The 25,402-nt window shown below is 49.1% G+C and overlaps 11 protein-coding genes across 11 annotated transcripts; 4 read left to right on the top strand and 7 right to left on the bottom strand.

Annotated features, from left to right (window-relative positions):
* Positions 1-33: 33 nt before the first annotated feature.
* On the top strand, positions 34-868 carry N7500_009937 (putative NADH-ubiquinone oxidoreductase subunit GRIM-19; the record flags this gene model as incomplete). Its single annotated transcript, XM_056681075.1, has 4 exons — positions 34-210; positions 306-412; positions 545-697; positions 772-868. 4 exons carry the CDS (start codon positions 34-36, stop codon positions 818-820), a joined length of 486 nt encoding a protein of 161 aa, XP_056528457.1. The 3' UTR covers positions 821-868.
* Positions 869-1,444: 576 nt separating this feature from the next.
* N7500_009936 (karyopherin MSN5) lies at positions 1,445-5,591 on the bottom strand (the record flags this gene model as incomplete). The annotated part of the gene is made up of 8 exons (XM_056681074.1): positions 1,445-2,798; positions 2,854-2,996; positions 3,054-3,312; positions 3,367-3,470; positions 3,524-3,748; positions 3,804-3,875; positions 3,925-4,049; positions 4,103-5,591. 8 exons carry the CDS (start codon positions 5,589-5,591, stop codon positions 1,445-1,447), a joined length of 3,771 nt encoding a protein of 1,256 aa, XP_056528456.1.
* Positions 5,592-6,410: 819 nt separating this feature from the next.
* On the bottom strand, positions 6,411-8,842 carry N7500_009935 (sterylglucosidase 1; the record flags this gene model as incomplete). The annotated part of the gene is made up of 4 exons (XM_056681073.1): positions 6,411-7,043; positions 7,092-7,410; positions 7,464-8,395; positions 8,459-8,842. The coding sequence occupies 4 exons, from the start codon at positions 8,840-8,842 to the stop codon at positions 6,411-6,413; spliced, it is 2,268 nt and encodes a 755-aa protein (XP_056528455.1).
* Positions 8,843-9,342: 500 nt separating this feature from the next.
* On the top strand, positions 9,343-13,760 carry N7500_009934 (SKI complex subunit tetratricopeptide repeat protein SKI3; the record flags this gene model as incomplete). The annotated part of the gene is made up of 3 exons (XM_056681072.1): positions 9,343-9,458; positions 9,520-9,720; positions 9,782-13,760. 3 exons carry the CDS (start codon positions 9,343-9,345, stop codon positions 13,758-13,760), a joined length of 4,296 nt encoding a protein of 1,431 aa, XP_056528454.1.
* A 249-nt stretch (positions 13,761-14,009) lies between these two features.
* On the bottom strand, positions 14,010-14,744 carry N7500_009933 (OB fold domain-containing protein; the record flags this gene model as incomplete). The annotated part of the gene is made up of 1 exon (XM_056681071.1): positions 14,010-14,744. The coding sequence occupies one exon, from the start codon at positions 14,742-14,744 to the stop codon at positions 14,010-14,012; it is 735 nt and encodes a 244-aa protein (XP_056528453.1).
* On the top strand, positions 14,743-15,801 carry N7500_009932 (COG1/VPS51 family protein; the record flags this gene model as incomplete). Its single annotated transcript, XM_056681070.1, has 2 exons — positions 14,743-14,778; positions 14,800-15,801. 2 exons carry the CDS (start codon positions 14,743-14,745, stop codon positions 15,799-15,801), a joined length of 1,038 nt encoding a protein of 345 aa, XP_056528452.1.
* A 406-nt stretch (positions 15,802-16,207) lies between these two features.
* Positions 16,208-17,183, bottom strand: N7500_009931 (DUF1917 domain-containing protein; the record flags this gene model as incomplete). Its single annotated transcript, XM_056681069.1, has 2 exons — positions 16,208-17,073; positions 17,129-17,183. 2 exons carry the CDS (start codon positions 17,181-17,183, stop codon positions 16,208-16,210), a joined length of 921 nt encoding a protein of 306 aa, XP_056528451.1.
* Positions 17,184-17,541: 358 nt separating this feature from the next.
* Positions 17,542-19,153, bottom strand: N7500_009930 (epoxide hydrolase family protein; the record flags this gene model as incomplete). The annotated part of the gene is made up of 8 exons (XM_056681068.1): positions 17,542-17,640; positions 17,701-17,856; positions 17,911-18,031; positions 18,087-18,273; positions 18,329-18,337; positions 18,402-18,674; positions 18,737-18,870; positions 18,936-19,153. 8 exons carry the CDS (start codon positions 19,151-19,153, stop codon positions 17,542-17,544), a joined length of 1,197 nt encoding a protein of 398 aa, XP_056528450.1.
* A 795-nt stretch (positions 19,154-19,948) lies between these two features.
* N7500_009929 (isopenicillin N synthase family dioxygenase) lies at positions 19,949-20,750 on the bottom strand (the record flags this gene model as incomplete). Its single annotated transcript, XM_056681067.1, has 3 exons — positions 19,949-20,380; positions 20,430-20,537; positions 20,595-20,750. 3 exons carry the CDS (start codon positions 20,748-20,750, stop codon positions 19,949-19,951), a joined length of 696 nt encoding a protein of 231 aa, XP_056528449.1.
* Positions 20,751-21,429: 679 nt separating this feature from the next.
* N7500_009928 (Tetracycline resistance protein TetA/multidrug resistance protein MdtG) lies at positions 21,430-22,540 on the bottom strand (the record flags this gene model as incomplete). The annotated part of the gene is made up of 2 exons (XM_056681066.1): positions 21,430-22,283; positions 22,336-22,540. 2 exons carry the CDS (start codon positions 22,538-22,540, stop codon positions 21,430-21,432), a joined length of 1,059 nt encoding a protein of 352 aa, XP_056528448.1.
* A 1,498-nt stretch (positions 22,541-24,038) lies between these two features.
* N7500_009927 (uncharacterized protein) lies at positions 24,039-25,367 on the top strand (the record flags this gene model as incomplete). Its single annotated transcript, XM_056681065.1, has 2 exons — positions 24,039-24,244; positions 24,329-25,367. The coding sequence occupies 2 exons, from the start codon at positions 24,039-24,041 to the stop codon at positions 25,365-25,367; spliced, it is 1,245 nt and encodes a 414-aa protein (XP_056528447.1).
* Between the last annotated feature and the right edge of the window lie 35 nt (positions 25,368-25,402).

Genomic DNA, 25,402 nt, shown 5'->3' with positions numbered 1-25,402 from the left:
TTCAAAAAGCGCCCGCCCGAAACTCATCAGCCAATGACGTGCGCCGTAGCCCTCATTACTGTGCATATTTCACGTGACCCTCCAGACCCAACTTCTCCAATCGTCACAGCGGCTCCTCGCTATCCCTCCAAGCCCTTAACCCGCTCATTACCGTCACAATGCCTCAGGATATGCCCCCAACGGGGGGGCTACGCTCAAGTCCAGTACAAGGTAAGCCATGCAACCCAGTTTCCGGGTTCCCAATGGCCCTGCGCACCTAGCACACAGACATCCAGGCTAACGGTTTCGTTTCTTGCTCTCTATAGCGGAACGTCCCTGCCCGCGGCTTCAAGCCCGCCTACTACATGATTGGCATGCACGTCATCATGGCCTACGGTTTCTACAAGTACTTCCATGGTGTCCGTGAGCAGCGGTACGTTTCATCCAGCAAGAGGCTCCTTTCCTATCTCCGATTGACCCGAGAGAATCGCAATTGGAACCCAATACAAGCCCAGTAATGGAAGAATGAAGTGGAATCAATGACTGATGTGTGTTTGAACGATAGTGAGCTCGCCCGTGAGAAGATGTGGTCCCGTCTGCACCTCGCTCCTCTCCTCCAGGCCGAGGAGGACCGCGACCAGGTCCGCCGGCACTACGCCGACAAGGCGCGTGAGAAGGAGCTTCTCGGTACCGATGCCAAGATCTACAACTCCGACCGGTATGTTCCGTGCAAGCGCGGTTGAGATGCTATATCATTTTCGGTATTGATGCTAATTTTGCGTGTCCGAATAGCTTTGTCCGCCCTACTTTCGCCTATACCCCCGCCAATCTCACTCAATAGACAGTCTGACAATGTCACACTTATCTTGAGCGATATTGTACCTCATTTCCCTCTTTTTGACTCTGTATGATGCTGGTGTTTTGGGATGCTTGGTTGGGTGACCCCTTGCCTCCATGGTATACGGACTGAACTGGGCCTTTCTGATCGTTGTGGGGGAGCTAAAAGCGTTGTGGTGGTAGTTGAGGTGATCCGTCTCGAAGCTATCTCGAGGAAAACATTGTAGATATTACTTACCTAGTGAAGGGTGTAGTTCAGTCTTTTGCAATATGTCTTATTTCTTTGCTCGTTCAAAATCTTCATCTCGTGGCAAAAGCAGAAATAGGCTAATAGTAGAAAAAGTGATATATTCGTGCATAATGGCATGTGGCTTTTCTATGATATGATCTCTTGCAAAGCGCCGCCGCTCGCTAACGATGAGGGTAGTTGATAAGGTGCAACGCAGATCCAGACCGAAAAAAAATCAAGCTGGGCGAAATGTGACACTGCAAAAAAATGGCAGTTGGGTCGCCAATGATGTAAAGGATGGGGATGGATATCCAGGGTATGTGAAATGAAGAATCAACAAACGCGATGGCCGCAGCACAATTCACCTATCCATACCGCCAAAAACACATGATGCTGAGCTTATCCAAATAGATCAGCGACACCACCAAGATCGGGGCCATCATTAATATCGACACGGTGGTTCTGCTGTTGAGTCTCCATCTCATTGGTCATGTACCTCTCCTGCAATGCTGAACGGGCCTTACGACGTTCCTCACGAGAACCCAACATTTTCCCTTGCTCGGCAACACTGATACCGCGCAAAGGCTCAAGAAGCTCCAAGACTAATGCGCGCTGCTGTCTTGGTGAGGTAGTTTGATGAAGTGCAGACTCGGTCTGGGCTACTTTCTCCGCGCTAATTCCAGGCAAGCTCAGGAAAACAGCTCGAGGCGTCTCGCTACAGAAGCCATAGAGACACCAGATTGATGCAATTAGCTGAGCGAGGTCCTTTTGCATATCGACAAAGTATGATTCATGTACGGATGAGATGCATGCTGTGAGAACATCGGTGCATATGAATTCGCGGATGGTCGCGATAGTTTGAGTGTCCTGAATATCGTTCGTGGGCGCGAAGTCTTGAAGAATTGACCGAATGACACGGGTAATAATGCTACCGCTACGCGTATCGCGCATGCGAAGAACGTGCGTGCAGAAGAGCATGACTGGCTCAAAGATCGCGGGGGAGGAGAGAACGAAATGGCGAATAGAATCAGAGAGGTTCGGGGTCGGCTGGGGTGCACTAGGGTCCGATTCAGTCCCATCTGGGTCTGAAAGGTCACGGTCCGTCAGTATGGGGTGGTCCAGGGCTTTGCATAGTCGTCGGGTCAGGGATTGTTTACCGCCTCTCTGTGGATCGAACAGGCTGGCTACCATGATCACAGCAGAGTAAGTCAATTGGCGAAGGACACTTTCAGACTTCATTTCCGTGGTGAGATCGCCATCCGAGATTCCGTTCCTGCGTTGTTCAATGATTTCCCACTCTGTGGTGACTTTTCGATCGATGTTGGTGAATAGAGTCGATAGCATGGGAGGCAAGAATTGGCTGCGGAATTGCACGGGGCAGTCGTCAATCAGACAACGCGAGATGTTGAGAAGAACTGAGAACTGGTGGGAGGAGAGATGCGGTGAGTCAACAAACAATGCTTCAGATAGGGGTCCTGGAAGTTCGGCAAATCCATAGAAGTGCTCTCGCATCCTGCTCATGCTAAACAGCATGGAGTAGCATGCTTCGCGGACAGCTCTAACTTTTCCTCGAACCGATGATGCAAACCCTTCAAGTGTAGACTTGGATGATGTGATTCTGGCGTAAAACTCGTCGCGACTACCAATGGAAATACCAGCCTGCCAAAATCGATCTGTGAGGATACGTTCGACCACTGGTTGCATGCCTTCGACCATATTCCAATTGGCGGGATTGTGGAAGGCATGGGCGTGTCTTGAAATTGAGAATTAGCTTGATGGCTTGGGTCCACATTAGCATAGATGATTACCTGACAAGCTGTAGCAAAGTGGGAAGAATCACAGGGATCAGATCGTGCCACATCTCGCAGGCAGTCACATAAGCTGGCGAAGACTTTTTGACTCGATCCGTGGAAACAGCCAACATAGTCTTGGTACCACGCAATGGCAACAGCTAGAAAATGTTGGGTCAGATTGGCACTGGGACAGGAATGAGGGTTAGGGATTTTACCTGGAACTTTCTGGTCATCTCCTCCTGGACTAGCTTTCCTTCGCTGTCCAAGGCCACTTCTGACCAGTCTGCCAATTTTTGTGCTTCTTTGGATTGCATGTACGGACCAACATTTTCCAGTCCAAGCATATTGCAGAACCCTGGGAAAGTGGAGCTGTTGTGGCGGAATTCGTCGTCTTGCCATGACTCTCGGATGGGCTGGAGGAAGGATGCGAGACGATTTTGGCGCAGATAAGGATCAGCATTAATTGCGCGTTGCCTGTAATGAGTCAGTAGGGGCCAAGTTTAGAATAATGGCGGGAAGAAAATTTACATAATGATGAGCAAGATAGAAGTCAGTTCCATTTGCAACTTGTCGTCGACGCGGTTAGCCAGAGTGATTTCTTTGATCTTTGGCTCGAGAAGATCGTAGAAAGTCTGTGTTGGGCATGATTAGAAGGTGGTTTAGGACCAAGAGATGATTGGCATACATAGAAGTAGTCGGCATAGCGCATAGCCAACCGGCGAAGTTCAGAGCTTGTCAATCCATGAAGTTCTTTGACAGCCTCAGAATACAAGGGGTATTCGGGCTGGTCTGGTAGACGGGACATGAGAATGTGCTCCAGAACTTTGAGCGCAAATCCTGGATGATTGTCCAGAGCTCTTGAAGAGATGTCGACGGCTAATTTAATGACTCTTTGTTTCAAGACCGGATCCTATGGCAAAGAGGTAAGTGGATGTGATTCCTTGGATTTGTGCAAAACTACATACCTCAAAAGACCTTTGCATTAGGCTTGAAGCCCAATTTTCCACCGCATGTTCTAATTCCATTCGCTTGGATTCCTAGCAGATATTAGCAACCAATTTTCCGTTTGCTGCTCCATTCTCTTACATCACGCTGAGGTGCTTTTCCATGAGCCGAAACCCACTTGTTGTAGCCCTTGATGACAGCCTCTACCACTGCGAATTGAGCATCTGCTCTCATGAGAGGAATTGAGGATTTGGTGAAAGTTTGCACTGCCAAATGATCAGTCTCTAGGTCTATAGTTCGGTAACTTTTTGGTACTCACTGCTAAATGGCTGGACACCACTATACAAGTTGTCGAGGTTGGTATCCACCCGGGCGAGAATTTCGCGCACTGCTTCTTGGGGTCGCTTTAAAGTGATACTTTCAATGATCGAGGAACAGTAACGGCGGTAATTGCCAACAAAGGCATGCCGTTCTGGGATTGTATCAATGTCCTCGACCAAAAACTGCACGGTTGGATCATCTGATTCAGTCGGGAGAGACTCCCAACGAAGAAGCCTCTGGGTGCAAATGTTCAAGAAGTGAGGAGTTTGCTCGAGCACAAAGTCCAAGTTACTTATTTTTGAGTTTTGTAACAACCTGGACCAAAGATGCAGGCAAGGTATGGAGACCGTCAAGCTCTGGTGTTGCATGATGTTGACCATGAATTGCAGGAAAGGTGGCAGATTCAAACGGTCCATCGTGGAGACCAAGAATTTGTCGTCTTCCAAGCAGCCAGCAATATATGAAACCATCTCGGAAAGCTTCTTGGAGATAAGATATTTGGGATCATCAACGTCGTCCGGGCCCACGATTGACCATTCGTATAGTCTTTGGAGAACAACAAGGTATTCTGACTCAAAAATCAGGCAAACTAACTCATGCGACTCTTCGCTACCTATCGTGTTTCTTCCGTAGAGCGCATGGAGTGCTTCGATTGCTGCGAGAAGCACCTGGTCATCTTGACAAGGCAAAGCTCGGAAGATGCTGGGAACAACCTGGGAAGCAATCACACCTTTGTAGACGGACCATGACAAGGCAGATCTCAAAGTTGCCAAAGCTTTTATGGCCGCATCCCGAGCCTGTTCTGAGCTAGAGACATTCTGGACGCAATTGTCGAGAAATTCGCAAATTCGAATCAGCCAGCCCTCCTGTCCACAGCGTGGAATTGTAGCAGCGTTTTTATCGCCGGTAATTTGCTCCACAATGCCTGAAGGGGTAAAGATCTCGATGAGCGACCGATTGAGTTCACCTCCCCGCAATGACGATGCAGTATCTTCCCGGAAAAAGACATCCTCGGAAAGGGTCTCCAGAACAGCGAGTACCAGGTCTTTGTGAACGAGAGAGGCACCCCAGAACTGAACCAAGTTTGCATCCATATCCATCCAGTCCAATCCCCAGGTCTTCTTGGCGGCCTCGCTCCACAGCTGGGAGATCTTATTCCGGAAATACGCAGGGTCTTCGGGGCGGACGTTCTCAGCAAGTTGTAAAATCATCATGCGCAAGGTCTTGGCTTCTTCGGGGTTCGTAAAATTGTACTGGCGAAGAACGTGGTCCAAGAGGGTAAGACCGAAGTATCGGACAACCGGCTCATGTTCCATACGAGAAGCCAGAAGGAAGCCATTTCGCCCCGCGGCATCCGAATCTTTCAGGCTTTCCACAAACTGCGAAGCCTCCTTCCGTATCTCGTTCGACGATGTAGGGTTGTGAATGAGTTGCAGGGCACGGATGATATCGGCCATGCCGCCCTCTGACAACTCCTCCGCAGCCATCGTGTTGACGCGTTGCAAGAGTATTTGGCGAAGCAAAAAGTAAAGTCTCGGTACCGTGTCACAGTGAAATACCGCGTCTCATAGTCAGGAGAGGGCAGGTCAGACTCGATGGCCGTTGAACTTAGCCTGTGTTTGTTTAGCAGTCGGCCTCCGCAACGGCCATCCGCACGCGCCACTCGCTCTATCCGGGGGAAGGATGGTCCGAGGTTGAGGACCAAACTTGAAGCTGTGAATCGGTACTTTTGCAATGCAGGGGGGGTTGGCGCAGGTTCAAATCACGAAAGGGAAGACTAGCAGAAGACAATTGGTGACTTGTCGGGCTGAGAATTTTCCCTGGAGATCAACAAGGGCACACCGCTCACCCGTTGATGCTCCGCTCTTCTTTCACTTCTGGGGTGCGCTAGGTAGAGGACTCGATGAAAGTATTTTAGGGTTAACAAGGATCATTTATGTAACATTTTAACAATTGGTATAATATTTCTTTGTATGCTCATCAACGTTGTTTTTGGTGTCATCATAGCTGCCTAGCCCCAATGCCCCTCATCATTGGTTATCTTATCTCGCATACCAGCTGTTGTATACTTCAACCTATACATACCTAGGTAGACCTGTCATATACATGCCCCGAAAATGACAATGAATATCGTTTATCTATTTATGTTGTATTGTCTAGGATTGAATTTAATTTTTTTTTTTTTTCTTTTTATCCTTTGGGGATCTAAGGAGGTAGCGAAGATAGGAATCACAGCAGATATATAATGAAGCAATTGATCTCAAATTGGTAATAGAAAATTTGGCACCCAAAACACAATAGCAACTTCACATAATGGCACACTGGCCCTTCTGACATTGTTCCAAATAGCTGATATCTTCTCCGCCAGGATTAGCAAACTCTCCAGGCTTGCGCTTGAGTCCCTCGATCTTGATATCCTGTTCACCTTCGGCATGCCACCAACGGAGGTGCTGTACCTTGACACCCTGGATGTCTTGAACATCAATGTCCCACTTGCCACCGCTGACTGCAATAATAATATCACTCTCTGGGAAATGGAATTCGGGAAGATATATTTCGGTCGGGGCGTTTGCAGTGGTTGCTCCTTTGGCCGTCAATGATAGAGTAAACACACAGTTCTGGAGATCAAAAACGTGGCTATTTAACTTTCCGCTGACGTATGTTGGACTTGGGCGGATGTATGCCTCTGCAGCACGATAGCCTTGCTGCTGTTTTGAGGATGGCTGGGAGTTGTCACTAGATATCGAAGGAGTTGACAAAACACCCTTGAGATTAGAAGGTCCAACATTTGGCTCTTCTACATTACTCTGGCTTTCGGAGTAAGCCGGGGAATGAGGATCAAGAAGTCGAGTGGTGGATCTTGCTGGCAGTTCTAGATCGTCGCGGGAATAAATAGAGAGGTCCTCTCCATTCCATTGATCACCCCATTCGTGGTCGTTCTACGGTGTGTTAGTACCATTCATGATGCGAGAAGCCCAAATACCTACTTGTGTGACATATACCCACAGAGTAAAGCCGTTGGAAGTGCTGCCCTCCAGTGCAAAATGATTTGCGTCCATGGCGCTGGTTTGGCTACTATAGTCACCGGTCTTGTACGCATACTTGTCGTCCATGTCGTAGGGAATTCCGATCTCCGTGAAAACCACTGGATGGCTACCCATGTAATTTCGGCTTTCATCGCGGAGGAATTTGAGCTGATCACGCAAACAATTGCGAATAGCCGACTCGCCAATCTTAAGGGCAAAGGCAGGGGTAAGGTACTTGCCCCGGAGAACACCAATAACATCCACGTTGTAGAACCGATTCCTAGAGGCGTTAGTACTGCCATTTCTACTTGAAGAATCTTGGCCAATTCTCACCAATGCTTTGTTAGAAGAGTTAAGCCATCATAGTAATGAACTGCATGGACCATGTTTGGATCATCGTCAGTAGTGCCTTTGACATCTGGCGGGACCTCCATAACAGGTGGCTGGCAAAACATTATGGCGTCGGGCCATATTCCTCGAATGGCATTTTTGTATGCTCGGTAATGATCCAAGAAATACGAGTTTGTAAATTTCTCATAGTCAAGTGGCTCGTTGGTCAGAGGATTCTTTGAGAAATAATCCTTCTGTAGAAGGGTGTCTGTGGACGGGTCCCAAACTCCATGCTGGGCCCATATACACTCTCCAAGTTTCCAAGCAGGGTCACGTTGCCAGCCATATTTGCTATCATCGTGATCAGCTGGCAACCAAGCTATCTCGCCTGCTGGATCCACCAGGTTTGTGCCAGTCTTGTAAGGTCCAAAGTTACCAAATGCCCATGTTGTCTGTTCACAAGCCTTGCCTGAGCCGGTCAGCATTGCTTGAAATGCTGTCGGTGAAGTGCCAAGTTGAAGTTGCTGCTCCGGCGGAATTACTGAAATGTCTTGCACGCCAATAATACCACGGTGAGGCTCATTCATGCTTTCCCAGCCAATGATAACTTCACCATCAAGATCACCTGCTTCATGAATCCGCCGTGCCAAGTATGCACATGCATCAATAAAGTGTTTCTGGAGATAGTCTTGAATGTTCACCCCATCAATGACCGCCTTTGGAGCAAAGTCCCTCCCAGCCCAAAACAAGGTAAACATGGTTTGACAAACCAGTCTAGTATAATTTGTGCTCCAGATCATCTTAGGAAACTCCGCGGGGATGTCGTATGTGTTTTGAACCAAGGCAGCTTCCGTGTTTTTGAAGGTTTTTGGGTTTAGCCCTGCTGCATAGAGCGTCCACATCGGTGCCCCGGATCCTCCTGAGAATCGAGACCACTAAGAGGCGGTGGGTTAGCATGAGGTTGTATATTATTTGTCTGGGTGTTCATCTATACTCACCACATCTTGATGCGGGTCCATAAAAACCCAAAAATCGTACTTTTTGGCTATCCGGAGGACTTCTATAGTGAATGCAATCCATTCATCGTCATACACCCCCGGTCCTGCATGTTCAATGGCTTCCCAGGTAAAGATGTACCTGATTGTGTTATAACCCCATTTGCGAAGGCGCTTGAAATGGACGTGAGCATCTTCTAGTGGAAAGGGCCGTCCAACGAATGAGACGTTGTCCGCGTCAAAGAACTTCTCGGCGATGTATGTGGGGATGTCCGGTGTCTTTGGGTACTTCGCATCAGCCGCAACGTTTATCCCTCTTAGTGTGATCTCCCGGTTGTGAGGGTCTCGGAAGGACTGTCCCTCGACTCTTAGACGCAGAGGGGCCATTATTGCCCCAAGGTCAAGTTGAAAGGAGTCGTAGGTTCGCGCCGGATGTTTTAAGGGTGGGCAAGTCAGAAACCGAAGTATATGAAGCTCTTAGCTCGTAGGAACTAGATGTTCGGTACCAGGCAACGACTTTCCGATTCGTTCAACTCGACTAGCAGTAGTGAAATAGCTTGCGAATGAGCCTTGGCAACCTTTACGAAGGTCACAAGTCCCGAGCTGCACGATACCTTCGTGCAAATCACTAGAACACGTGATTCTTACCACTTCAAGAAATCGTTCTGGCTCGCTCGAGTTGTGCTTAACACGTCTACCGTGAGAGATTCGGGGTGATTTTTTCACTCTTTATCTGCCTTTTCAAACTGTCAAGCGCAACAGCGAGCCCATTGCCATCAGATCAGAGTCCACCTGCGATAACGATAAGCAGTGACGTATCGAGAGCTAGCCGACCGCTTTGCTCCACCACGACAGTTTCTCCCCGCTGCCTTTGCACAACGGGAATCATGTCGAGCAAAGCGGCATTGAAAGCTGTGCGAGCAGCCTTGGAATCGAAAGATTACCAAGCCGCAGCTGAAAAAGCCAAGGAGCTTGTCCAGAACGAGCCAAAGAATTACCATGCGTATGCCAATTCTTGATTCTGTATTGCACATGACTAATTCGGGTTGTTTTTTTTTCGCTAGGAATGTCTTCCTTGGTCTTGCCAACGATCAATTGAATAAGAATAATGACGCGGAGAACGCTTATGTTGCCGCGACCACTATCAATCCCGACGATAAAACTGCTTGGCAGGGCTTGATCTCCCTGTACGAGAAGCAGGGTGGCTGCAACCATGATGGTTATCACAAGGCAGTCATTGCTCTTGGAAAGATATTTGCCGACAAGTATGCTTCAATTTTCCTCGTAATTCATGTGTACGAAGGACATTGCGCTAATGGCTTCTAGCGACGAGAAGGAACGCTGCCAAGATCTGGTCAACAAATACACAAAGTCAATGAAGAACAATGGGACCACAAGCCAACACAAGCATGCATTGGAACTCCAGTTGCCGGGATCACCCCTGTACGACTTTCTTGAGGGCCGGTTGCCTCGTCCATCCCAAACATACCAGCGATTGATTGAAATCACCGAGCGTCAAGAAAGAGAGTTCATCAATCGTGAAATTGGAGAGCGCAGAACACGCCTTGGTGCGCGCATCGAACAAGTCACTCAGGAAGTTCGACGGGAAGCTGCCAACAAGAGCCGATTGGATCAATACTACCAAGGAATGATTGATTGGACCAACGACGATACGGTACGTCGTCAATACGAGGAGAAGTTGTTTCAGCGTGCGTATGAAGAACTCGGAGTTCTGCCTGATAGCGAAAAGGAGGCAAAGAGAGGAGCCGTTTTCAAGGCAGCACATGACATGGTGATCATCAAACATCCATTTGAACCCGCATGGAAGGTTTTCCTGGGGTGGCTGGATGTTGAGGATTACTCCCAGTATGACGTGGGGCATCTGCGTGAGTACATCGAGTTCTTCCCGGAATCTGGACTCTCGCAGGTTCTCAAAGGGTTCTTATCAAGCGAACTATCGCCATTTCCCCATGACCCTTCCGACGAAACAAAAGACGAAGATGCCAAGCATGGCAAGGAAACTACAGCCACTCGACCTGATAATGATGACCATGACGATGCAAATGCTCCCAAAGACCCTATTGCCCTTATGGTCGAGGGCTTGGACTCCGCTCGAGATTCAATTCTTGCCCACCGCATCATGGCAGATCTTTATCTCTCTATCGAAGAGTATGAGAGTGTGGTCAACGTTGCTCGCAAGGGGCTATTGTACGTTGATAACTTGGTGAAGTACAGTGGGATGAAGATCCCTAACACCGTTGATGCCTTGAACAACGCACTTGCCAATGCCATGATCCATTATCAATCTCCGCGACACCACACCGATGCGAAAAGAATCTTTCAGGGGATTCTCGAACGGAACCCAACCTCCTCCAATTGCCTGCTTGGGATTGGTCTGATTTTAAAAGAGGACCAAGACTACGCGGAAGCTGTCAATTTCCTGCAACGGTCACTTGAACGCGATTCGTCTAACCTTAAGATCCGTGGAGAGCTTGCTTGGTGTGAGGCACTAAATGGCGATCTTGAAGGTGGCCTAGCTCGCCTTCAGGCTACACTTGAGGATTTGAAAGAAGCCCAACCGGACAACAGGGAGTTCAGATCTGAGCTTCTTTATCGCATAGGCTACTGCCAGTGGGAGCTTGATCCGTCCCCAGCCGCGCGCAAAGATCGCAGTGGTGCTTATGCCAGCCTCATTGCTTCCATTAATGCGAATATGAACTTCGCTCCAGCATACACCATTCTTGGTTTCTACTACGCAGATTACAAGAAAGATAAGGCGAGAGCTCGAAGATGTTTCCACAAGGCATTCGAACTGTCAACCTCTGAGATCGAAGCTGCCGAGCGTCTTGCTAGGGGATTTGCCGACTCGAAGGAATGGGACCTTGTCGAAGTAATTGCACAACGGGTAGTTGACTCCGGCAAGGCTCGGCCTGCTCCTGGATCAAAACGCCGAGGGTTCAGCTGGCCATATGCGGCATTGGGATCGGTCCAGGTTAACAAGCAGGAATACAGCAAAAGTTCCGTGTCCTTCCAAGCAGCGCTTCGACTCAATCCAACAGATTACCACTCATGGGTCGGTCTTGCTGAAAGCTATCACCACTCTGGTCGATACAACGCTGCCACCAAGACATTTGAGCACGCAGAATCCTTGGTACCAGAGCTGTCAGCCGAAGACAAGGAGCATGTATGGTTTGCAAGTTATATGCTGGCAAATGTCAGGCGGGAGCTTGGCCAATACGATGACGCCATTGCCGCCTACGAAGATGTCCTGAAATCCCGTCCTGATGACATTGGTGTGACTCTCGCACTCCTTCAGACCCTAACTGAAAGTTCGACGAAGAGCGTCAGCCTGGGTCTTTTCAATGATGCGGCAGAGCTCGCATACCAAGCTATCTCAGTGGCCAGCTCGCTGGTGCAGGTCAAAAGCGATATCTTTAACTTGTGGAAGGCTGTGGGTGATGCATTCTCCAACTTCTCATACATGAAAGCCAAGGCTGGAAAGATGCCTGCTTCTAGCTGCAAGACTTTATTGACAGTCGATCTCGACCCTATGGCCCTTGATATCATGACCGAGATCGACGGTATCGGAAATGATTGGCTCGCGGCTTACCAAGGCGAAGACTCGTTGTCATCTGACTTCTATGTTCACTTCGCTATCATCGCCTCTAAACGTGCACTCCATGTTTCCGTCCATGATACTCATTCTCTAGCAGTTGCCTGGTACAACCTCGGTTGGGCTGAATATTTGGCATATCGTAACGTGCAGTTGGACTCTACCAACAAAGGTAAGAAGTCTCGCAAGTTCTTGAAAGCAGCCTTGCGGTGCTTCAAGAGAGCAATCGAATTGGAGGCAGGCAATTCCGATTTCTGGAACGCATTGGGTGTCGTCACTGCAAGCATGAGCCCCAAGGTCTCCCAGCATGCGTTTGTGCGAAGCTTGCATTTGAATGAACGTAATGCGCAAGTTTGGACCAACCTTGGAGCACTCTACCTCCTCCATGGAGAAGGACAGCAATCCTACCAGACCTTCTTGCGAGCGCAAGCCACCGACCCAGACTATTCACTGGCTTGGGTGGGCCAGGGCTTCCTTTCCATTATTGGTCGCGATATGCAGGAGGCGAGGGGTTACTTCGAGCATGCCTTTGATATCTCAAACTCATCCGATATTCTTACTAAGCGCCAGTTCAGCCTGACGCACTTTGATCATCTTAATGCAACCACCACCTCTGAGGTGTCCGAACTCATTCAGCCATTCTTCGCGCTGCACCAACTCTGCATTCAGGATCCGAAAAACTTGCCATTTGTGCACCTTTCCGCCCTATTAGCAGAAAGAATGGGAGAGACAGCAGATGCCGAGTCTAGTCTACAGGTTGTCTGCTCCGGCATGGAAGACGAGTTTGAAAAGACTGAGTCACCAGCTTCCCTTTCGAGGTATGCTCAAGCAAACGCAGATATGGCTCGTGTCCTTCTTGCACGCCATTCTTATGCAGAGGCCGCAGAGAAGGCCGAACTCGCGCTCACCCTTTCTGAGGAGGAAGACGCGGTGAAATTCGACCCCGAAGCCTGCAAGAAACTTCGTCTGTCTGCACATCTGACTGCTGGTCTAGCACATTACAACCTGAAGTCTATGGATCAAGCTATCGATATGTTCCGCGACGCCCTCGAAGAAGCAGATCATGCTCCAGATGTTGTCTGTCTTCTTGCACAGGTCCTGTGGGCCAAGGGCGGCGAGGAGAACCGGGCTGTTGCTCGCGAGCAACTGCTTGATTGTGTGATGAACCACCCTGGCCACATCGGAGCAGTCACCCTTTTGGGTGCCATCGCTCTCCTTGATGCGGACCGGGATGCTATTGAAGCAGTTGAATCCGACCTTAACAATATGATCTCGCGAGATGACATCGACCTCCACGACCGAGCTAAAATCATCAAACTTATGAGCGCCATCTCAGCAATGGGACTCAACGATAACGCAGCCGTCCCTGAAAACATCAGGCGCATTGGTGATGCCACTGCTGCCGTGATGCTTACACCTGGACAACCTGCCGGTTGGATGGAGTTATCGGTAGCCTCACGAAAGGCGTACCCAGCCGCGATGACTATCGAACGTGCTCTGCGGAGCGTACCTCCCTACGGCAATCTCGGAGCCGACGATCTCAGTCAAGCCTACGCGCAAACCGGCAAGCTCGGTGACGCCTTCCGAGCGATCATGATTGCCCCGTGGAAACGCAATGGATGGGAGGAATTGAGCCACAATGTCCCTACCCAGAACATGTGGAAGCGCCGCACAAGCCGTGGGCCGGAGTAATGGGACGACGAGGTAACTACTCTGCCGCCCTGCGAAAGCGCCATACAAGCGTGAGCGCTGGACGAACTTGATGCACAGTGTATTTACTCCATCTGCACAATCAGTTATTAGCGAATGAACATGACAATATCAAATTTAACACAGTAGATTAAATGTCTTCGTGATAGACTAAAGGAAATTAACATACCCCAATGATAAGTGCAAAGCCAAGTTGTTCAGCGAGTCCTGCCCACGATGACTTGTCTCTTCTTATTCTCTCTCGATGCCTGCAGTCTTCTCCAACAACCTAGCCTTCCTACCCTCCCTCCACGGTTTATCCAGAGTCTCAATCTTGCCACCAAGCAGAGTAACAGACCCCGGAGAAAGTAACACCATACCTCGCGCAACAGACGGATTACGGAGCAAGAGCTTCCCCCCAATAGCAAGTTTCTCCAACGCTATCCCCTCAACCCGCTGCATTTCAACACCCACAGCCAAGGTACCGGCTGCATCCTGAAGAATCAGGCGATGCGGCCCATACCCACTGTTCCCGGACACACCTGCAGCACCGCCGGTGGGGTTGTTGTTCGCGCGATTGTTCTCCGATGCCTCAGAGTCTTCCCCTACCGCTATTGTGCGCACAATCTCACGGCCGCGGATCGCTTCACCGCGTTCAACCCGTTCAATCGCTTCAATCTGGCTCCATAGACTCGTGCCGATGTCTTCGATGTCTAGCACTTGTACGGGGATTGAGCCTTGTAGCCGTCGCTCCTGCACCGCCGGGTTATGGATGTCGACTGGTAAAACGCATGACCTGTGTTTGGAGAGTGATTCCTTGATATCAGAGGCGAGGAGACGGAATATAGCCGTCTGCGCGAGAGCCGAGGCGGGAATATTGCGTTGTGACGTGCTGCAGGATGAAAGGAAGGCATTGAGCCAGGGTTGGGCGACTGAGAGAGACTTTGTGCTCAGTATCTGAGCTGCAATTTGATCAGGACTAGTCATGGTGTCTTTGATTCCTTTAGGATCATACTGGCGCGTACGCTAAATCAAAGGAAAGCAAAGTTGGGGAAACACTCAACGCGAAAACAAAAGCACAGACCACCGCTTAAACCCATTGACCTGGCCCGACTGTCTCACCTCCGACAACTCCGGCACGCCTCCCCCACAAACTCAACACAATGTCAACTCTATCATCCCCACGTCTTTCCATTGCCTCATCCCGAGCCCATTCGCCGGGTCCAGCCTCCTCCCGCCCATCGCTCGATGCTTTGAACACCAACGTCGGCGGGGGCTCAGCGCCGCATCTACCCCATCCACTGCACGAGCTGTCTCCCCCTCGGTCCATCTCCGACGCAATCGGAGCGCCTTGCGAGACTACTACAACCTCAAGCCACCCGGTGCAGGCACATCTGCTTCCCGGGATGCATCTCGCTCCCGGAGTGTGCCAAGAAACACAGATGCAGGAGACACTTCCGACATGACCGCTCTAGCGTCAGGAACGGAGTTGGATAGTGCAGACTTTGACCCGCAGCGCTATGTCGACCATCTCTTGTCAACCTCCTCGCTAGCTACAGTCCTCAAGGCAGAGAACACATTGGTTGGGGATATTCGCACTCTTGACGGAGAGCGGAAGGCGCTGGTCTACGATAACTACTCGAAGTTGATTCGCGCTGTAGAGACAATCGGGAAAATGCGACGCAGTATGGATGATCGTGGGGCGCCGTTGACTATGACCAAAACGCTGGGTCCGGCTATTGCCTTTGTTGCTGAGACTGCTGGCGGGCTCATCAAAGAGGGCGAGGAGCAGCGGCGGCGAATGAAAGAGGCGAAGCTGGAAGATGAGGCTTTGAGTCAAAAGAGTGAAAAAGATACTGTTCGGTGGGTGCTTGCTGCCCCACAGAGATTAGAGGAGCTTTTGGCGGAGGATAAACTAGAGGCTGCGGAGAAGGACTGGAAAGAGATCCAGCATTTACTTGACGCTTGGGGTGCTGTCAAGGGGGTTGCTGAGATTCGGACGGCCTGCGAGAAAGTCATGGACCGGGCAAGCGACGATGACTGAACGCCTGCTCATACCCCCCTTTCTTCGGCCATAATTCATGTGGTTGGGCTCACCGGCAATAGACCTCTGTTGAAGTGAGCCATCACTTCTGACTGGACCGACAGCCTCATGAATGAGCCGGCTCATTCATCAAGAACGTCGTTCCCGATCTATGCAAGGCATGATCACCTGCCTCTCTAGCCCCGATTCCAAGGAACCACCCCCATGAAAACACCGCTTCCCCAACTTCTGGAAAGACCTCGGCACACAGCCCACCCGCCCATGACCGAACCTACTTCTACCAATGTCCGGAAACACATAAAGTATCATACATGTAGATAACTGCGTTCAGAGATACCCACTTCAGCAAATTAATCATCAATCATATCATCGTCAATCATAAACAAACCCCAGCCACAACTACCCCCTACTTCCCCTCAAGCATCTCCCGACTCGAATACATACTCGCCTTCAGCCCATACTCATTCTTAGAGTTGATCTCCAGATGAGTAAACGCATCAGACTTGTAATAAACACCGCGAGGCCCCTTCCCAACAAGCCCGATATCAACCAACCGACTCACAACCCGCTTAACATCCTCAACATCCCCAAAATCAGGCGTGTAAACACATATTAACCGACTCTGTCCAGACCCAGACCCATCATCAGTAGCAACTTTCGCCGCATCCCCAAGCTCTCCCTTCTCCATAGCCCTAACAACAATCTCCCAGAACTCATCAACCCGATCAACAGTCGGAAAAAGCATCCACTTCCCATCCGTAACACCCGTCTCCCTCGCCAGATCAAGAATCCCCTTCTCAAGCTCCTTCCGCATCGGATTCAGCTTACGAGTCAAAGCAGCCGTAGTCTTCGCACCAGACTTATCATGTGCTTCACGCAGCATCGCACTCTCATTCTCGAACTCCTGGAGAAGCTCCCTACCTTTGCGGAGCAGAGTGGGAACATCCCCACTTCGCCGCGACGGCGACACATGCGGATTGAACATCCAGATCCAGGGGCCTACGCTTGTGGATTCTGTTGTTGAGGGTGGAAGACGCGATAAGAATCGAGCTATGGGCTCGGTCTTCCCGCGCTGGTTGCGCGGTGTGCTGGATGGTTCTGGGGATGCATCTTCCATAGACACGTCTGATGATGCCCTCTTTGCGCGTGGCGGGGGTGCGCGCAGTTGCTGCTGGATGGTTGATAGTTGCTTCTGGTGGGTTTCTACCCAGAATGGCTCTGGATCGTAGGATGAGACTTGGGCTTCTAGTTGGGCCTTTTCATCGTCGTCGCCTGATGTCGGTTAGATGGGGTTCTTAGGTGGAGTGGAGTATGGAATGGGATTTACCGTAGAAACTTGATTCGTCGGAGAATATTTCATCGGCTGCTGTAGTTTTTGTCATGGTTTAAGTTGCACTGGATGAGGATATGATGTTCTGGTGGAACTGTTCTTGTTGAGGTGTAGTTGGAGATGGGGGAAGTGTGGACACGATCTGATACCCAGCCCGAAGTTGAATTTATCAACTACACCTCTATTACTTTGTCAGTCTACCAGCCTGTGGGGGTTTCAAAGGATTTTTGTTTAAACCTAATGGAAAATGTGTGCGGTGTTCTGTCTAACTACATTCTGTGTATCTGTTGCTATAGCATCAGACTTCTTTATAACGGTCACCTATCTACAGTGCTGAAATATATTCCAGCTTCAGTTCCCCTGCCACCTACATCACCACACGCCCTTCTCTTCTAGTTATTGATAGAAGCTTATTCGGCACCAATAATGCCTGGCCACACCTGGTCTATGAACTTGACCAGGTCCGCCTTCAATTCATCAGGCTGCTCCAGTGCTGCAAAATGACCACCCTATAGCAAAACAGCGTCAGTCTCAGATCTTGATTTTCGTTTAATTGCCACATCGCATACCTTCGAGTGCTTCTCCCAGAAGACCAAATTTCCAGTGGTTTCAATCCATGAGCGCGGCAGTGGAGCAAGCTCCATGGGGAAAGAAGAAAATCCGAATGGCTTGTGGATATACATACGGGGGTCATTGGAGGACGGAAGCGGTGGCGCAGGATAGTTCTATGCATTTCTCATCAGATGTATTCTTGCGGTCAAGAATCATGGGAAACTCACCGCTCGATAAGTATAGATCGCTCGAGGGTACGTCTCCGTCAGCCAGTACAAGGTGATAGATTCCAAAATGTCATCTGCGGCAAGCGGATCGTCGACCCATTCGAGGAATTTCTCTCCAATCCTGTATGTGTTAGTTTGGGGTTCTTGTCAACTACACTCTGCTTTGCACCGCTTACCATGCTAGTAGAGCGATAGGGCTCGATGCCAGAACGTGCCCGATGGTGCTAGGTCGGGTGCCTTGCTCCATCGCATAAGCTGCACCGGTAGCCACAAACTCTGTCATCCTCTTGATGCCCTGTATCTCAGAAGCATTTAGGTGGTCATCTGTCATACCGTCCGGCTTTCTCATGAAAACCACATTTACTAATTCATATTGGCATTCTGGTCATGGAACAAGCTGTATGAAGAAGGGACTTACCGTGTACAGCTATAACGCAACATGTTAGAAAAAGCTCATTCCTTCTAGTGGTGATTCCATGAATATTTCATACCTTTGCAGCTCTCATGTTCCACACCCAAATGCCTGGCAATCCGACTTCCAATATCACCTCCCTGGGCAACATATCCGCTCCCAAAGCCGAGGCCTTTCATCAGTTGATCCAACACACGAGCAATATCAGCTATTTCAAAGTCCCTATCCAATGGGGGTCCAGAGGAAAATGTGAAACCTGGCAAAGAAGGTACAATCAAGTGATAAGGCAAGGTTTCCGGGGTATACTCCTCTCGGAACTTCTGCAGTATAGGCAGAAACTCGAGGAAGCTCCCTAGAATACAATCTGTCAGACTTCGTGCTTGCCATGAGATGAAGGTCAATATATTAACATACCAGGCCATCCATGCACCAACAGCAGAGGAACAGCATCCTTCCTTTGGGAAAACAACCCTACAAAATGAATTGCAAGACCCTCGATTTCGGTGGTATACTGAGGGAAACTGTTAATTCGATCCTCCGAGGATTTCCTGTGACAATTCAGTCCTGTGTCCAATCTCATGCAATGCGCACATATGGCCGGTGATGTCATTACCAGTGATAAGACCTCAGCCATAAATCTCGCATCGTCACTAGCCAGTCGGTAGAGACACCATAGCGACGGTCTAGCTGAGAATTCTCATAGGTAGGCGGTGCAAATTTGGCTGCCTTGAGCAACGTTTCGAGCTCGATGAGTTTCGCGTTGGGGATGGCGGATTTGAATGGTGTAAGGGAGGCCGTTGCTGTGGACGGCGGGATACTGAATGGCAACATAATGGAAATGCTTTATCTTTCTGATTTCTATCCTGTTTATCCTGGGGTTGATGCTCTTTATAGAGGTGTGTGGGGGTTGAAGTTCGCACGCTTACAAACTACTCAACTTCCCTGATTTGGTGGCGCTCGGTTACATTCACGAGAGTCGTTGAAGATTAAGGATTATTTATCCGTCTGGTTTCTCATTCGTCAGATCAACATTTATTTATGATCTTCTAATATTCCGAGATATGAATTTTCTCCTATAGCACACGCTAGAAATACCATCTCAATATTATTGATCACTTGCATTCCAGCCATGATAGCCAACATAAGCCTTTGATAACTTCTCGCGAACCCACTATTTCCTCATTAGTTCTCACATAGGTACTCGATCGATTCTATTGCTCACCGCGCCTGCTTTGAAGGGCTCTTTACATGCAGGTCTATCATCCGAAACATGATTCGGTAGGACTGAAATAGTTGTATCATACGCAACTCCGAAGAAGAAGGGGACGGAGTAACGTTCTTGGCCGGTCAAGTTTGTCACACGATGAATAGTAGACTTGAACTTTGTATTCGTCCTAAAGACATCAGCCCATGCTCTCATAAATGACCAAACTAATCTTACCACATTGACAAACAATCTGCGATGTTGACAACCAATGTCCCTGGCAACGGTGGCGCCAGGATCCACTCGCCGCTGTGACTCAACACCTGTAAGCCCGGGACACTATCCTGAGAGAGGATAGTGAAGCATTCGAAGTCCTGGCAGATGAAGGAGGTTAATATCTCGGTATGTCTTTTACATTCTGGTCAATTGCCTACCGTATGAGCCCCAAGCCCTTGGCGAACCTCTTCCTTCACCGGCTGAGGTGGATAATGCATCATCCTCGACGTAACACCTGGGTTCTGAATCATTGAATCAAAGTAGTCTTCGGGCAATTCTAAAGCGAGAGCAAATATTCTCATCAGTTTTCGGCAGAGCCCTAGCATCATTGTACAATATTCAATGTACGTCTCGGTGAAGCCTGGAAGCATATCTGAGTCGGGCCATTGGTTATCTCCATACAACCCATAAGTATCATGGGGAAAAGGGTCATCTTTCGATTTCTGAGGATCCATTGCTGTTTCATATCCAATGTCGAATGCTTCGGAAAGAGCACTGACTGCGTCTTCTTCGGCAATGGGATCATCCTCTGTCCCTGTGGATTTCTCGGAACCCAAGGGGCTGTAGCCGCGGAATTTCTGGTATAGTATCAGTATGCAACTTTTATTTTTAGTCTTGCAGACCTACGGGGGAGTTTCCAATATAAATCTTCATTTTTTGCTCCTCGGGGAGATCGAAGAACCGCTTTGCGGAGCTGTGTATGCCATCGATTTTGTCCTCTGGGATCCCATAGTTCTGATCGAGTATCCTTAGTGCTCGATCAATCTCAAGAGTACGAGAAGAGCCACTTACCTTGATGTAAAAGAATCCAACCTGAGTGCAAGCATCATAGATTGATTGGGCAAGTTTCCGTCGCTCATCGAAATTTGAACTATCCAGAGTTGAAAGGTCAATAATCGGGATTTGACTACAATTGGCGAGCTGCGAGCTCTCGGGTGCCTTGGTCATCCTGCCTCGTGTAGTCCGAGGGAGACGAGGAACTGCCGCTATCTGCGCTTTATACCTCGCGGGGTAGATTCCCCCGCTGTTATCTTCACCGACCACAACATCCTCGATTGCTGTACTGCCGTGATGATTTGACTAGAAATACTCATATGGACTATATTTGCAGGTGAACTAATATTGATGCATTTCCTATTCTCCACATGTATCCCGAGGCATATCTTAAATCAACCTATCAATCTTGCTTAAGTACTCGCACAACAATAAACGCCTTCTAGAACTCGTTTCAATGCCACGCATATCCATCAATGCAAACGTTTAAACTGAAGCCTCGGTGGCTCCAGGCTCGGGCAAAGTATCCAACCAGCGCCAGGAGACCGCGGCCTGGATGAGACAAGTGATAGCTACGCAGGGTAAGTATTTTAACCGCTACTTTGTCAGACAGTGTGACTCACCTAATGCCACAGTCATGTAAAAGAAGCCAACTGCTTCAAATAGCGAGCCTGTTAACATAGGCCCAAACATCATACCCAGACTATATCCCACTTCAGTCATGGAAAAGACTCGCAGGTTGCTTCTATTGGCCTCGAATAGATGCGCATCTTTGGCCTCCATGTCCTTAACCACATCTGTGTTGAGAGTGACAGTTATCAGTGGGAGAACGAATAGCACAAAGTACAATGAATCACTCACAGGCCAACTGCACGGCTCCTACACCGCGCACAAGAGGTAAGATACTACCCAAAGCAATCAAACTACTGGTAAAGATCGACTTGCCAGCTGCATCTCCGGCGGCCCAAGGGAAGTGGGAGTCTCCGGGAATTCCCAGTAGTAAGATTAGAGGGATCATCACAAGCCAACCGAAAACGGTCGGTCCCCGTATTCCAATTCGATCACGAAGCCATCCAGATGGGCCGCTGAGAACAATGTTCGGGACTTGAAGACAGAAGAACATCATACTGATGAGTAAGCTCTTCCAACCGAATGCTTCTCTCAGGTGGACAGGGAGGGTGTTGTTAATTCCAGACATGAGAGAGGAGACAAAAACGACATTGGCCAATGCCGTCAAAACACGGGGATCGGAGAGCATGACTCTGTAGTATTCGTCTTTGAGGTCATGCTTGTGCTCCGCTCCACAGTCATCCGCCTTGCCAGTTGGCAGTGTATCAGAAAGCAGGGCAGTCGATTCCTCTGGTCCCCCATCATTAATAAGAACTGACGTGCCAGCAGGCTTGCTCAAAGACTCAATTATTTTTGGAGACCCCAGGCCAGGCTCGATCATGACCAGGCGGGCAACAATATCCAAGACAAGTACGACCAAAGGAAGGGACCAGGCGGCCCAGTAGCCAAATAATTGGAGCAATGCGCCACTCACTGTTGGTCCGCCGACCATTCCTGCGGTCACAAATGACATGGCCATTCCCATCGACTGTCCAAGGTGTTTCTTGTCCACGTTATTTGCTAATAAAGCAAATCCAACCACCCAAGTGCCAGCACCTGCCATAGATTGCAGGATGCGACCAAGAAAGAGGGCCCAAACTGTTCACGGTAATCAGCTTCCAATAGTTATCACGATGAGAGATGCTCATACCAGACGGGGCGAGAGCAATGATCAGAGTTCCTATGAAACATCCTGCCAGAGAAATCAATAGTGGTTTCTTTTGGCTCGGAGTCTTTTCGGCAAGATGAGCGACAATCGGAGCAGAGATAAGACCAATGAACCCATGGGTGGTGAGCAATGCTGTCGTGTATGTTTGGGTTCGTGATGGATCAAGATGCAGTCGTTCTTCCAGCATATAACTCAAAATGGGAGTGAGAAAGCCATAGAGAAATGTCTCTAAGGCATTGTTAACATGAGTCAAGATATGAGAAAAGTGAAACAGCCATACCTGCGAATAAGGCAACAGTGATGGATGAAACTACCAACAGTCGAGATGAACGCCATCTATAGCCCCATGGCTTTGGATCATCCATTTTAATTTATTTTAGAGCTTGACAGCTTGACAAGAAGAAGAACGAGATGTGGGGGAAAGAAAAGAAATTTAAATACTTTTCTAGCGGGAGCATAAAGTGGAATACTACTAGAATACTATTAAATCAAGCTAACTGCGAATTTATGAATATAATGGTCGGATTTCTTTTACGAGTCCATTCTTTTTCTTGGCCCTTCTAGCGTTTGATAGGTTTATATTGGCAATGAGTCAATTCGGATCGACCTCGCATCTGAGCCGAACATCGTGATCGACGCCTCAATGCACCTCCACAGCAACTCCATTGGACCTCCAATGTACTCCAATGTACCCGGCAATCAATGCTACAAGAAACGCAATACGGAAAGAACAAGTTGTGTGTCATCTTTTGAGTTCACGCCCTTTACTGCAGATCTGAAGTCCTTATGTACTGCGCACGTACACCCTGCACGAGTATTTCAAATGCACCTTCAAACTTACGGGACATTTGTATCTTGATACCAGATTGATCTGACCCCATGAGTCCAGAGATATTAGCCAAATCTGCCTATGCGTGTAGTCTCGTATATCCCGTCGGGAACCGTCGGACCCCAGGCATTGTAATAGGCAGATAGTCCGAAGTACTCCGTGGTATCACCATAAATTATGTGCCCAGTCCGTTTAATCCGACTTTCTTAAAAGGCTGAATGTCTCACATGGTAATCAAACCGGGGCCTGCCATGCAATGCAGTGAAACCATAGCTCGAAGGATAAGGCATGTGAGACCATTCTTGTTGCTGCAGCTCCAACCAACGAGGATATATATCTGCTGATATTCATATAAAACTCCTATCGTTACTATTAACTTCATAACTTGGCAAAATATTACCGATCCGACATCAGCAGAGATTATATATAGCGATTGGGAAGTAGTATTGGCCCTAGGTAATTTCTACGGACAGCGAGCCTTATTGGTTGGATGCTCCGGAATGGCTATGACCATTTCATAGCTACACATACAAAACGCCAGCTCTGCATATTTCCAAGTATCCAGACTATACTCCATATTGTAGACGTGATATCTTTGACTTCAAGGTGGATTCTCACCGCCCCACTATCTGATTTTTGATTTCAAATCCCATCGATGTAACAAACAGCAAGCCCAAGGGCCTCAGTTCGTCCTATGCACCAACGTGGAAATAGTGCGTCACGCCACCTATTGGACCCTATCTGCGGCCCTATATTTTGGGGCATCTCCAAACGCCACGTTCCGGCGCCCCCTCCGGACTCGACGACTAAACTCCGGAGCTTGCAAGGTCTAGAATCATTCTCGGTCTAGATCAAAATGGCGAGCATTCAACACCCCCAATCAGCGACTACGGTCTTTTTAGACCAGCCACCCAGTTGCCTGGAGTTCTGCCCCGAGGCCCCCGACCATTTCATCGTGGGCACCTACCTTCTATCAGAGAACAAGACCGAAGATGGAGAAATCCAGCAGGCCAAAACCGGGAGTCTCCAACTGTGGAAATTAGATCCTGTTAGCAAAACATTGTAAGCCAACCATAATCAAGCATATTACCTCGCAGTCGAAAGCGAGTATAGCACCCTCATAACAAAGCCACTAACAGACCTTAGAACCCAAATCCAAAGAATTGCCGTTCCATACGCTGTTTTTGACCTGCACTTCCACCCAAGAAACAAGAACCTATTCGCAATTGCAACTAGCGTAGGATCAGTGGCTCTATTCCAAGTCTCCACTGCCGGAGATACATCCGCATCCCCAAGCATCACCCAAATATGGACAAAGCAAGTACATGAAGACCCATCAATCCCAGCACTGTTCCTCGCCTGGGCACCGCAAAACTGGTTCCCCCAGCCAGCAGCAGATGGCTTCGCCGTCACATTCTCAGATAGCCGAACAGCCGTCTTCGGGACAGAAGGCGATGTCCGCCAAGAAGAATGTGTGACAGAATGGGGCACATATGAAGCGAAACAGATGATCGAAGTCTGGTTCGTTGCATTGTCAACAAGCAGAGCAAACCCAAATGCCGAGACCCAGAACCCGTCTGCGATCCCGTTCATGTTCACGGGTAATGACTTCGGCTCGCTACACACCCGTCGATTCGATAATACTACCGACTTGGATGATCCGGACGAGCATATCTCGCCTATGCTGCTCGAGCATGATGATCGGGCTCGACACCACACTGCCGGTGTCACTGCTATATTGCCTCTTGATGTTCCCTTGGTCGATGATGCCCCGGTGCTTCTGACAGGTAGCTATGACGAGAGTCTGCGTGTGTACCAGGCTACCCGGAGGGGAGAGGTTCTCGCCGAGGAAGGTCTTGGTGGTGGAGTCTGGCGACTGCAGTTACTGAATACGACGAAGATTCCTGGCTCGGATGACCCGTCGGATGTATCTGAGCACCGATTTTCGGTGCTGGCAAGCTGTATGCATGCCGGGACGAGGCTTGTGCGGGTTACGTGCAAGCAGGAAGATGGGGCTTCGAATTGGGGGATTGAAGTACTGGCGAAGTTTACCGAGCATGAGAGTATGAATTATGCCAGTGGCGTATGGGAGGGTCGACAGGAAACGACCCGGTCTTCTGAGGTTTTGTGTGTGTCGAGCAGTTTCTATGATCGCAGGCTCTGTGTTTGGACTGTTGATATATAGTTGGATAAACAAGTCATGTGCACTTGGATATCCAT

The sequence above is a fragment of the Penicillium coprophilum genome (assembly GCF_028826855.1).
Source record: "Penicillium coprophilum strain IBT 35676 chromosome Unknown utg000006l_segment0_segment0, whole genome shotgun sequence".
Taxonomy (NCBI): Eukaryota; Fungi; Ascomycota; class Eurotiomycetes; order Eurotiales; family Aspergillaceae; genus Penicillium; species Penicillium coprophilum.
This window is presented reverse-complemented; position numbering and strand designations above follow the sequence as displayed.